Source organism: Capsicum annuum, chromosome 10 (assembly GCF_002878395.1).
Source record: "Capsicum annuum cultivar UCD-10X-F1 chromosome 10, UCD10Xv1.1, whole genome shotgun sequence".
NCBI lineage: Eukaryota > Viridiplantae > Streptophyta > Magnoliopsida > Solanales > Solanaceae > Capsicum > Capsicum annuum.
This window is the reverse complement of record NC_061120.1, coordinates 6,388,795-6,402,678: the sequence shown is the minus strand read 5'-3', so window position 1 is coordinate 6,402,678 and position 13,884 is coordinate 6,388,795. Positions and strand designations below refer to the sequence as shown.

Below are 13,884 nucleotides of genomic sequence, written 5' to 3'. Positions count from 1 at the left end.
CTATTATAGCATATGTTTTATTTAAAGTAGTACGTATAGTCATATATAATTATATATTGAATGGTACGTATATATGTGTAATTGTTTATATGTTTTTTTTAAAATATATATTGTATATTGGAGTGTATATAGTGTATATTAGAGTGTATATACTGTATATTGGATTTTTTATTTATTTTTTAAACGGGTTTGACCGGTTTTTAACCGGGTTTTGGTGGGTTTGACTGGGTTGGGTTAAGTGGGCCGGGTTAGGATGGATTTTAATTTTTTTACTGTTTGGCCCGACCTGGTCCGGCCCGGTTAACATCAAACCCGGCCCTTAACCGGCCCGCAACCCGGTTAAAATGGAAGGGCCGATTCCGGATTGGCCCAGCCCGGCCCGTTTGACACCTCTAGTTTAGTTATAGAAGGATTGATTTGAGTTCGTAATTTGATTTTTGTAATCTTAATATTGACACATAAAAATTATATTATATTTGTCAATGAATTTTGTGCTTGATTTTTATTTTTTTAAAGACTACCATATTTTTTCCTTTTTCGTTACTATTTTAGGAAAACAAATTTGAGTTACAATAGATTTTTTTTTCCTTGTAGGAATCTTATGCTAATCTTATTTTTTAATCAAACAAATAATTAATTAATAATTTTAAAAAAATATAACTGTTTTAATAAAGGACAAAAAGTTCAAATCACTTTTCTAAGGGTCTTCACACTTTTAATATATTATAGATATAGATATAGATTATCGTGTGTTTACCAAAAATAAAATTATTCATGTTTCAGCCTTACTAATTGCATTTATTTTTCTTTTCACAACTCTTATGAGCTCATAATAGATTTGAATTGTTCAGATTACGTAAAGTGTAACATTATAAGACATTCATTTAATTCTTTTTAGTAAATATAAACCTTTTACTGTTATCTATTTTATTATTACCATCGATCATCATTTATGCGCAATCACTACAATTGATTTCCTCGATCTGCAACCTGTCGTTATCAACCTCCTCAGGACTATTAACTACTATTATCAAACCACCAATCGTCTTCACCGTTTTTATCAGCCCCAATTGCCAACTAACTACGACACCAATTTTCATGGCACAACCTAGATTACAAATCTCTACCACACACTTTTGTCACTTATCATCACTATCAATCACCTTTATCATTAGTTTTTACTACATAATCATCACAATCAGTCATATCCAACACAACAAATTATCATCAATAACTAATAATTCTGTAACACTTAAGTTATGAAGACAATATTAATTTGTGATTTAAAATTAATTGAATTCGATGTTTTTTTTTTTTTTTACGGTCTATCAAGAATGTTCCAAAAGAAATTTAAAAATAAAAACTCAATTGATTAATCAGTCTGACATTATTTATTTTTGGAAAGAAAAGCACATGTTGAATTTACACTTGCAGATCCACATAATATCAGATAATATTATTTAAAGTAATTTTTTTTATAAAAAGTAAGAATGACTGATTGCATATTGATTGATTGCATATCCCAAAGATAAGTATTTATTTTGGCTATTTGTAACTATTTTCACCTTTTACTTTGAATTTTTGATTTTTGAATCTGAATGATTTAAATCTTAGGCTATTAGGTGCATTTATTGAATTAAAATGTATTGTATAGATTATTATTATTAAGATTTTGTACAAAATTATAATATAATTAAAGTATATTTATGTTGATAAATTTTATCACTATTTTATACACAATTATCATTACTAATCATCTTTATCATTATAATATTACCGTTAGTCATTATATCTATACCATATTCATCATTATAATTATATTTATTATCACCGTCATTGTCGTTACCTCCATTGCTATCTCCAACTCCGCAATTGTCAATTTCTACCATCAATCTTCTACATCATGACAATTATCATCGCCGCCAACTATCATCAACATATCATTCGATCCCAATAGGCAACTACTAGCGTCTACCTACTTCATTAATATTACATCCGCTCCATTACTATCGATCATCACCACTGCGTCAATCATTACAACATCAGCTATTTACACCCGTATCCATCATCACAACTATTACTACGATCACTAGGAACCAATATATTTTATTTTTTAATTAAATAATAATTTTATTCTACTAACTTCGTATTTTTTGGTGGTTAATAATTTTTATTTAGATTTTATATTAATTATGTTTACAAATAAACAATTATGTGCATTTAAATATTGAAAAACAAACAGTCTTAATCATTCATTAGAATCATTATTCTAATGTAGAGATAACATCTTAATTATTGGGATATGTTTGATTTAAAAACTTTCATTTACAATTTTAATTTGGTGTTGGGGGCGAGGTTATCCATCCAATATTTGTAATCAACAAAAGCAATAATTAATTAGGAGACAATAATCAGAAATAAAATCGAAAAAATAATTACATATGAAGAAATTAAATTAAGAACAAAAGAATTGAAATTATTAATTTTCTTTTTTCATAAAATTTTTACTAGAAATTTCTTACTGATATATTGAAATACTTTCATGCGGCTTTACTTGCAAAAAAGTTCATAAAAAAGTTTCTTTTTTTACCAAAAAATTCCTCAGTATTTTTTGCAAGAAAAATTGCAAGTAATTTATGAGCAGATTATTTGAGGATTAAAAAATTCACACATAATAATTATCTCAGAGAATTTTTTTATCGAACTTTTTTTAATGAAAATCCTCAAAAAAACTAAATTACCTACAAATTTTTCTCATATAATTCCCAAAAAGATATCCATGAAATCCATATTTTTCTTATTGTGATTAAAAAAAAAAAACAGTTGGTGGAAACTTTGATAATGACCTGATTTTCGTGATCCATGTACTATCGGTCTTATTGATTTGATACTTTGGATTGCATATTCGGTTAAATAGTCACATTGTTTGGTGTACTATACAGTTTTTTTTTAATTCATTTTAATTATCATGCTTATTAAAAATAATTAGGTCCTTCAAGGATGACTCAGTTGGTTTGGAGGGTGATTATCCACACTAATAGTTCGAATCGATCCTCTCTTAATATCTTCAGAGTCAAGCCTGTCGCACAAGACTTACCTAGTATGGTGTACATCTCCTATGTGCACAAAGTGCTCTCTGTGACAGAGTTAGTTGCGACTGCGAGTTATTCTGGATTAAGAAAATAATTAGTTTAAAGTACTATTATTTAAAAAAAATAATTAAGATAGTATATACTCCCTCTAGCTTAATTAAAAGGTTCAATACATAAATAAACACTCAAACTTAGCCTTTACCGGCAATTAAACATTTTAAATACAAAGATTATTTAAAGTATTTTTCTAAAGAAAAACGAGAAAGAAATAGTAAAAAGGATGGAAAATAGCATATCCCAAATCCCAATTATAAAATTTCATTTCTGGTTGTTAATTTGTAACTATTCTCACCTACTCAAAATAAGTAAAAAAATTTATGAAAACCTACTAGCAATAATGATTGATTAGTGAGGCTTCATTTATTTATTTATTTTAAAATTAAGATATTTTAAAGTTTCATAATTAATTAAGATGCCTTCCCTGCTTAAAACTGGATAATAATTAAAATATTTGTTTTCACTGTATGTCAATATTATTTATAAATAACATTTACTTAAATAGTTAAATTAATTTGACCACGTTAAACAAGCCAAGTGGAGGTATCAAGGATGACATTATTATTAATTATATCACTAATTCACTTATGTAAAACATTATGCATGTTTTTTCCATAACATTAGAACATTAAGAAATGTTTAATCATTATTTTCAGTTGCTATCGATTATTATTATCAGTCGTTACCATGCATGTATATCAATCATTTCCATCACTATAATTATATTCAATGTTGCAGTCCCCTTCATCACAACTTTCACCACCGTTGTAGCTAGTTCCTACCATCAATCACTGACACCATCACAACTAGCGCCACCAATTATCATCAACACATCGTCAACCACTGCATATTCTTCATCCACCATCATTAACACTGCAAATTACTACCATCAACTAACTTACGATCGCAACCATCACCACTGTCAAATACCACTATCAGGTCAGTCATAATAGCACTATCCATCTCCACTACTACAGCTATCACCATCACCGCTAATACTAGTTACTAACACCAAACATTATAATTATCATTACCATCAGTACATATCATCCACCAACACTAGCAAACAAAAACGCTTCGATTATTTAATCAAATAATAATTTTATTTTTCTAATACCTAACTACTTTATTTTTTATTTAAATTGTATATTTATCATGTTAACAAATAAGTAAGTATACACATTCAAATATCAAAAGACAAACTGTCTTAATCATTCGGCATTTAAATCTAAAGTAACATCTTACTCATTTAAATATGCATAATCAGATTCAAATGTTTCGATCTTAATAAAAACAAACGTCTATATCATCAAGTAAGGGTAAGACAATCCTTGTCATGTATGTGTAATTGTGTATGGATCAATCTTGTTCCACTTACTTATCAATATCGATCTGAATGAATCATCCTTTTTAGTTTTTACATAACAAAAATTTGTTCTTATTTCTCTTTTAAAATTAATTGTTTCTCCTCTCATCTCGCACTGCCGCTTGTTGTGCTCATTTTTATTCACAATGAATATATTTCTTTAAACTAATATATAGTTTATTAAACTTTTAATGCATCAACTTGCATTTTCTTACCTCTAAGGGGGAAAAAAAAAGGTTGAAACTCTATTACTAGCAAGTTCCAAAAATTGAGTGTCAGTGTATCACTAACTTTGATAGTGACATTATTTTCGTGATCCATGTACTATATAGGTCTTATTTTTGTTTTTACATATTCGAGTAGATAGGCACAATATTGATTAGTTTATTATATAATTAAAAGTTCGATCAATTTTAATTGTCGTGCTGAATCTGATTTAATTTGATATAGAATATAAGAAAATAAAAAATTGCATGATGTAGTTTTAAATTAAGATACGTGGAATATATGTACTGAAATATATATCCTTTGATTTTATGGTTTTAAATATGTCATATGAAAAATTATAATAGAAAAGCTGCCAAAAAAGGAAAAGAAAGAGACGTTTGTTTTTTGACACACTCTAAAAACGAAGATGACAAATAAATCGAAAAGATAGAAGTATTAAATTGACATCAAAGATAATTTAGTTAACTTATTTTTTTTAGTTAATATTTTTTCAAGAATACATTCAAAAGAAAAACATGATAAGTAAAATAGATCGAGAGAGTAATTAAAGGACCCATAAAAGAGACGATTATTGATTTGTCGAATAAAGTATTTTCTTCGTTTGCTTTTACTTGTCATTGTTTTGTTTTTCGAGGTCAACATGCATAAACTTTGACTATCATTTTAAGATATATTTTTTCATCGTATTAATACGAGAAGAATTGCAACTTATAGCATTTTTTTCTTATAGCTTCAGATCATATAAATTTTTAAATTTAAAATATTAAATTATATATCTTAAAAATTTGATCAAAGTTCATGCAGGTTGACTTCGAAAAGCGAGACAGTAATAAGTAAAGGTAGACGCCCAAAATAATAAACATGCAGCCAACCCCTCTAATAATACAATAATTTCACTAATAATATTATCTTTTCCACGTGGAAAACATTATAATTAAATGATCATTTCTTGCCATATCCTATTTTCCTATATATACCTCCTACAAATTAACATAAGATCCAAATTCCAACATCACAAACCAAAAACATTATCATAAAAAAGGATTATAATGGCTACCAAAGATTCATACCACATAACAATAGATAATACCAAAGATTCTTCAACTGTAAAGCTTCCTATGAAAGAAATTCCAGGTGATTATGGTCTACCTTTCATCGGGGCGATAAAGGATCGCTATGATTTTTATTACAATCAGGGTGCTAATGGCTTCTTCAACTCTCGCATGAAGAAGTATGATTCAACTATCTTTAGAACCAACGTGCCTCCAGGTCCTTTTAATGCTCGTAACTCAAAAGTTGTTGTGCTTTTGGATGCAGTTAGTTATCCTATCCTTTTTGACGATTCCCAAGTTGATAAGGAAAACTATTTTGAAGGGACTTTCATGTCCTCCCCAGCTTTCAATGGTGGTTATAAGGTTTGTGGTTTTCTTGGAACTACTGATCCCAAACATACCACGTTGAAAGGACTATTCTTGTCTACACTAACTAGGTTGCATGACAAGTACATCCCCATCTTTGTTAGCTCAATCTCTGACATGTTTACTAGTCTTGAAAAAGAACTGTCTGAAAAAGGAACGTCATACTTCAACCCCTTAAGTGATAACCTGTCATTTGACTTCCTCTTTCGATTGTTTTGTGAGGGAAAAAATCCAGTTGATACAAGTGTTGGCACTAATGGACCAAAAATTGTAGACAAATGGGTGTTCCTTCAGCTGGCTCCATTGATTACACTAGGCCTGAAATTTGTACCAAACTTCCTAGAAGATTTGGTATTACACACTTTCCCTTTGCCATACTTTCTTGTAAAAAGCGATCATATGAAACTATATAATGCTTTCTACACCTCTATGGGTGATATTCTAGATGAAGCTGAGAAACTAGGTCTGAAACGAGATGAAGCATGTCATAACTTTGTTTTCCTAGCAGGGTTTAATTCATATGGTGGTATGAAAGTGTTCTTTCCATCTTTGATCAAGTGGATTGGAACAGCAGGACCGGCTTTACATAGCCGGTTAGCCAAGGAGATCAGAGCCGCTGTCAAAGAAGCCGGAGGAGTTACTCTTGCAGCAATAGAGAAGATGCCACTTGTTAAGTCTGTAGTGTATGAAACATTAAGGATGGACCCTCCAGTTCCATTCCAAACCGTTAAGGCTAGAAAAAACATAATTGTATCCAACCATGAAGCGTCATTCCTGATCAAGAAAGATGAACTGATATTTGGATTTCAGCCAGTGGCTACGAAGGACTCCAAAGTTTTTACGAATGCAGATAAGTTTAATGCAGATAGATTCATTGGATATGGAGAGAAATTACTCAAATATGTATACTGGTCAAACGGTAAGGAGACAGATGCTCCAACTGTCAGTAATAAACAATGTCCTGGTAAAGATCTCATAGTATTGTTGGGAAGGCTAATGGTGGTGGAGTTTTTTCTGCGTTACGATACTTTTGAAGTTGAATTCGGACCACTCTTGCTTGGTTCAAAGGTGACTTTCAAGTCACTAACCAAGGCAACATCATGAGGGAATGGATTGAGTATAATTATATTTGTAATAAATAAAAATTACCTCACAAGATTATATCAATCTAGAGGTAGTTCAAAAATTTAGGTTTCCATGAAAGTTTGTAATTTTCTTGTTTTAATTTGTTTCTGCAATTTTCTTATTTTAATTTGTAATAAAACCCATGCAATGTGCCGACAATAAAGCAAATTACTTGAAAAGGACAGGATGTACTAAAGCTTTTATTATGGACAGAATTAAAAAAGGACCAAATCACATGTAATAAAGCAAATTACTTTGTGAGGAAATATTATCTTGTTTGACCATATAAAATGGTTATTGTTCGTACTAGATTTCATCTATTCTAATTTAAAAAATTCCTTCCTATTTTTAGTGTTTAATTACTAGTACTATATATCACCTATTGTGTTAGTTTTACAAATGAGCTAATGTTGAGCTTTTCTTTAGACTAATATTTATATATTTAAAATTAACTATATTGAATAAAAATAAAATAATAAACTATTTGTTAACTACTTATTTGTTTATACTACTTATTTTTTTGTATTTTATTATTTGTCTCACACATATTCAAGGGCCCACATCCCCCCTCCCACCCCCCAAAAAAAGAAAAATTAAAAGAATATTGACCCTTTTTTTCTTGATTTAAATCAACCATAAAAAAATTAAAAGAACATTGACCCTTTTTCCTTTGTTTTTTGAAAATAGTCATGTTCATTGAAAATAAACACTGAACTGAAAAAAAGTTAAAAATAGCCTAATGGGTCAAAAATAGCCCCAACAAATTAAAAATGAGTTGAAAATAGTCCCTACTAATTAAATGGGTTGAAAATAGCCTAACGAGTAAAAATGACTTGATAGTTCTTTAAATGAATGTTACTTGAAAAACAGACAGATGATATAGAGTAACTAAAAATGGAAAGGATCTTTTAATACTGGAACAAAGGAAGTATATGTAAAAACAATAACCATAAAGATATATTTTCTCATAATTAATTTGCTTTATTGGACACACATCGATCGCGTAGATCTTAGTACAAACTTAAATAAGAAAAACTACACTCTATCACGAAAAAAAACTAGATTTTGAACTACCCCTAGATTATAATCTTGTGAAGAAGTTCAACCTTATTCTGAACATACTCGATTTTTGATATTCGTTTCCCTCTATGATGTTGCCTTGGTTACTGATTTGAAAGTAACCTTTGAACCAAGTAGGAATTTTCCAAATTCAAGTTCAAAAGTATCGTAACGCAGAAAAAACTCCACCACCATTAGCCTTCCCAATAGCACAATCAAATCTTTGCCAGGACATTGTTTATCATTCACAGTTGGATCAATTGTTTCCTCACCATTTGACCAGTATACATATTCGAGCAATTTCTCTCTATCCCCTATGAATCTATCTGGATTAAACTCTTCTGGATTCTTGAAAACTTTGGGGTCCTTTGTGGCTAGTGGTTGATACCCAAATATCAGTTCATCTTTCTTGATCAAGAATGACGAGTCATGGTTAGAAACGATTATGTTTTTTCTAGCCTTTGCACATTGAAATGCAACTGGAGGGTCCATTCTTAATGTTTCATACACCACAGACTTAACAAGTGGCATCTTCTCTATTGCTGCAAGAGTGACTCCTCCGGCTTCTTTAACAGCAGCTCTGATCTCCTTGGCTAACCGGCTATGTAAAGCCGGTCCTCCTGTTCCAATCCACTTGATCAAAGATGGATAGAAAACTTTCAACCCTCCATATGAATTGAACCCTGCTAGGAAAACAAAGTTGTGACATGCTTCATCTCTTTTCAGACCAAGTTTCTCAGCTTCATCTAAGATAGGACCCAAGGAGTTGTAGAAAGCTTTATACAGCTTCTGATGTTCGCGTTTCACAAGAAAGTATGGTAGAGGGAAAGTGTGCAGAACCAAATCTTCGATGAAGTTTGGTACAAATTTGAGACCTAGCGAAGTAATTGGAGCTAGCTGAAAGAACACCCATTTATCTGCAGCTTTTGGTCCATTAGTCCCTAGACTCGTATCAGTTGGAGTCTTTCCATTACAAAACAATCGAAAAATGTATTCAAATGACATGTTATCATTAAGGGGGTTGAAGTTTGATGTCCCTTTCTCAGACAGTTCTTTTTCAAGATTGGTAAACATTCCAGAGATCGTGCTAGTAAAGATAGGGATGATCTTGTCATGCAACCGCGCTAAAGTGGACAAGATAAGGCCTTTCAATGTGGCATGTTTGGAATCAGTAGTGTCAAGAAAAGCACAAACCTTATAACCACCATTGAAAGTAGGTGAGGACATGTAAGTTCCTTCAAAACGACTGTCCTTATCAACTTGTGAGTTGTCAAAAAGGATGCGAAAACTAACCGCATCAACTAGAACAACCACTTTAGAGTTACGAGCATTGAAAGGACCTGGAGGCACGTTGGTTCTATAGACAGTTGAGTCATACTTATTCATTCGAGACCTGAAGAATTCATCAGTACCCTGATTGTAATGGAAGTCATAACGATCCTTCATCGCGCCAAGGAATGGAACACCATAACCACCTGGGATTTCTTTTAAAGGAAGCTTTGAAATTGAAGAGTCATTGGTAGCCATATTATGAATCTTTCTTACGATATATATTTGGCTTTTGATGTGTGATATATTATGCTCTTGTAGCAAGGGTTATATATAGGATATGAATTTTTTTGGGAGGTTATAATTCTATAGTTCTTCACGTGAAAGATATAAGTAGTAAAATTGTAGTATTAAGGGTTGCATGTTAATGTTGTTTTGAGAGTAAAACATTCTGTACTCCAACACCAGTGGTGGTGCAGAGGAAGGGGCTGCCCCAATCTACCCAGAGGTTGAGGGTTCTACCCTGGGTAGAGACAAACACTCGTTGGGAGCTCTCCCTCCCAAATGGGGTTCGATGCGGGGCGAATCCGGATATAGTCGGACTCCTAAAAAAAGGGGCACCGAACACCGGGTGGTTTAAACCAAAAAAACATCCTGTACTCCTGAATTGACCAAATTTGCTACGATATATTTTAATTTTACGAGGGTTCTATTATCCTCTCGAACTAAATTTTAGCGTATTTTTGTTATTCTTTTTAGCTGACGTGACACCTTTTGTCAACCTTTTCAGCTGACATGGGACCTTTGATGTAGCCTCGTTTTATGTAATAAATGTGTCACGTTAGCATAAAAGAGTGAGAAAAATAAATTAAAATTGAGTTAGAGGGGTAATAGGACCCCTGTAAAGTTGAAGTGTGTTGTAGCAATTTTGACCATAGTTCGGGGGTACTCGATGCGTATCTCTTGTTTTGAGAACAAAATTACGTGGAGTAGAAAATATTAAGTTATATTTATCATTTGTATTAAAGTTTAAATTAAACATAGTTAAAAAACATACTTTTTTTTGTATTTGTATATTGGTATCTCGAGGTTCATTTGTAAATCTCGGGGTTCATGTATAAATATCTAGTTTCGAAAGGGAGCTCTCTAATTTTGAGGCTAGTAAAAAAAAATTTCTCTAAAGCAAATTTGTATCTATATATACAATCTCTAATTTATATTTAGCTACAAAACTATATTTGCATCCTATAATTAGATAAATTTTTGTTATAATCCCTTATTTATTATCTAAATATTAACTATTTCTTATATTTTGTCTTGTTTTAAACTAAATTATTGTGGGCCAAAAACATTTTTGACTTATATTATCTTCACTCTACATGAATGGATTTTGATCTTTACTAGGTGATATTGTGCTCGAATTATGTGATCAATAACTAGAACAACAGAAGATAGAATATTAGAATTAGAAGAAAGACTAAATATATATATATATATATATATTGATTGATTATTACAATTGTGAAAATCAATTTTGAGGCGTACACTTATGTAGCCTTAAAGTAAAACAATTTGATCAAGAAAAACTTTGAATAGATTGATTATTGCATTTGTGAAAAGTCAATTTTGAGACTACACTTATGTAACCTTTGAATACTACTCCCATTATTTTTTTTAGTTGCCATAATTTTCTATTCTAGATTCAATTAATATAACTTTTTAAAATATATTTTTTAATTATATTTAAAAAAAAAAACTGTAACTTATAGTACTTTCATATTATTTTTGAATGTTAAATTAATCTAATCTAATTTAATTTTAAAAATTAATTAAATTAATTTTCAAAAAATAAAATATGACAACTAAAAAGAACGGAGCGAGTAAGTCGACAAGCACACCCCCACCCCCAAAAAAATAATTACTCCATTCCACTATAATACTTATTACATCCCTCCATTTCGTTTTATTCATCACGAATTTCTTAGTTTAATTTTAAATTTTACTTGTTGTTTTTAACATATCAAGAAAAAATAATTTTTTTTTATATTTTATTCTTAGTATTAATTATTTTTTCTTCAAATTAAAATGTAAACATCATTTAATAGGGGTATTATGATAAAATAATCATGTTATTAATTATTTTTCTTAATTAATATATTAAATTAAATTATGATAAGTAAAATTGAACGGAAGGAGTATTTTTTTCAATATTAGATGTTTAATTTAGTACGTTTTATCTGCATGCATGCATAATTATCAACGTGGAGGACATGGAGCGCTATTGTCAGGGCATTCTTAAACTTATGATGATTGACCCAAAAAGACAATTCTAGCTTACTTACGTAGCCAATTATATCATTATTGGAAAAAAAATAAATTTATGTACATTTTATGTTTTTTGAATTTTAGATTTGTTGGATTGTGGATATATTGTTGTTGTGATTGATTTTTGATTATTTTTATTTAAAAGATATTAATATCAATCAAGCATGATCGATCTTTTTAGACCTGAAAAATCGATTTAGATTGCAGATTAATATCATGAAATTATTTTTACGAAAATCTATCGAAGTCGGTCAATTTTATTAAAATTAAAATATATTTCATTTTTTTTTAAAAAGAAACTAATCGAATTCATTCGATAATTCTCCCAAAAGATAAGCTTGAAGAATAGAGGCGGTCCAATGTACAGAAATCTAACTATGCGCAGAATCTATGGAAAGATTAGAAGTGAATCACAAGGATTCATTATTATACATATTCTTAACATACATTTTTGAACGAAATTATTTTCTATTTTAGTAATTGTAGTATTGCTCCTGTAATTTCTTCTCCATTTATTTTATCATTTGTTGTTTCATTGTACTTTAATTACATATCATATTATTTTGTTGTAGTTAATATCGTATTGCTATCTGTATTTGTTAGTATATGCTATTTCTCGTACTTCTATTGCTTTCTTTCGTCGATTATTTTGTATAACTTTTTTCTTGAGCCGAGTATCTACAAGAAATAATCTTTTACCTCTAAGATAATGACAGGGGCGGCTCTACCATTATAAGAAATAGGCGTCTGCCTTGGGGCCTAAATTTTAGGGGCCTCATTTTTAGCAATAGTAGATTATAGGTTTTTTTTTTTAAAAAAATAAAATATTGTGTATTACTTATAGAAAAAATAATTTTTTTATATAAAAGGACAGAGTTATTAGAATTTTAATGTATACTGAGTACTATATATCAAGAAAAACTTAATGCATTGATTATATTATTAATTAAGAAAATATTATTAGAAAAAGTTGATTATATAATTTTAAAAATAGATTTAATTTAAAAAGATAATTTTTAAAAAAATTTAAGGCCTTCATTTGATTTTGGCCTTAGATCACAAATATGCTTGGACCGCCTCTAAATAATGATATAATTTATGTATATTTTATCCTTTCTAAAATCTATTTAATATCTATTTAATAGGATTATATTAAATATATTATTATTGTTCACTTCTTGATATTTCGAGAATTACTTGCTATATTAACTCGATCAATATTATAGATATTTTTATTATTTTAACCTAGGAAAAGATCATATATTCACGAGTGAAAATAGTTACAAACAGCCAAATGAAATTTTATCATTGGGACATGAAATTTTCTGTTTTTGATTTAAATAAATCTTATCTTATATTATTGGGATATGCAATTGTCAATAGAGCCAAATTCCTGGTGTGTTTTCCTGTAAAAAAAATGGCAGACTGATTGATATAAATTTATTTATTGTTTTTAATTTCGTTGGTACCTGCAGCTCTTTTATAGACCATTAAAAAAAAAACGATATATATAAATTTATTTTAATATTTTAATTTTACGGACAATAATTTACCCCCCTAAATTCATTTAAAGTGAATAAACAAGACTCTTAATGCCGATGTGGCAGAAAATTAATAATAATAAAGGTGTTGTAATGCTTCGAATCTGGTACTCGAAACGCTACACGGTGCTCATGACCCCGAAGGACCACAAGCTAATCCATGACTGATATTTATATCTGAACACTGCATAATATTATGTAAAATGCGAAAATGCGAAAATAATAGACTGAAACATGCCATAAGGTCAGATAAAACACGATATCTGAGAGTATGGTATGTCAATACCAAAACATGAACTGAAATAAATTGATTGAACATACTTTAGTCTGGAAAGCCTCTAACTGACTGAACTTTCTGAATAAGGAATCGATGGGACATGTCACCAACTAACTCCATCTACTGA

The 13,884-nt window shown here is 29.9% G+C and overlaps 2 protein-coding genes across 2 annotated transcripts; one reads left to right on the top strand and one right to left on the bottom strand.

Annotated features, from left to right (window-relative positions):
- The first annotated feature begins 5,734 nt into the window (after positions 1 to 5,734).
- LOC107845801 (allene oxide synthase 3) lies at positions 5,735 to 7,517 on the top strand. The gene has a single exon (XM_016690286.2). It carries the CDS (start codon positions 5,793 to 5,795, stop codon positions 7,263 to 7,265), a length of 1,473 nt encoding a protein of 490 aa, XP_016545772.2. The 5' UTR covers positions 5,735 to 5,792; the 3' UTR covers positions 7,266 to 7,517.
- A 735-nt stretch (positions 7,518 to 8,252) lies between these two features.
- On the bottom strand, positions 8,253 to 9,964 carry LOC107845830 (allene oxide synthase 3). Its single transcript, XM_016690320.2, has one exon. The coding sequence runs from the start codon at positions 9,870 to 9,872 to the stop codon at positions 8,433 to 8,435; it is 1,440 nt and encodes a 479-aa protein (XP_016545806.2). The 5' UTR covers positions 9,873 to 9,964; the 3' UTR covers positions 8,253 to 8,432.
- Between the last annotated feature and the right edge of the window lie 3,920 nt (positions 9,965 to 13,884).

What these genes read in the sequence shown, in the direction of transcription:
- LOC107845830 (XM_016690320.2), bottom strand. Translation starts at nt 9,872, where the DNA reads ATGGCTACCAATGACTCTTCAATTTCAAAGCTTCCTTTAAAAGAAATC.
- LOC107845801 (XM_016690286.2), top strand. Translation starts at nt 5,793, where the DNA reads ATGGCTACCAAAGATTCATACCACATAACAATAGATAATACCAAAGAT.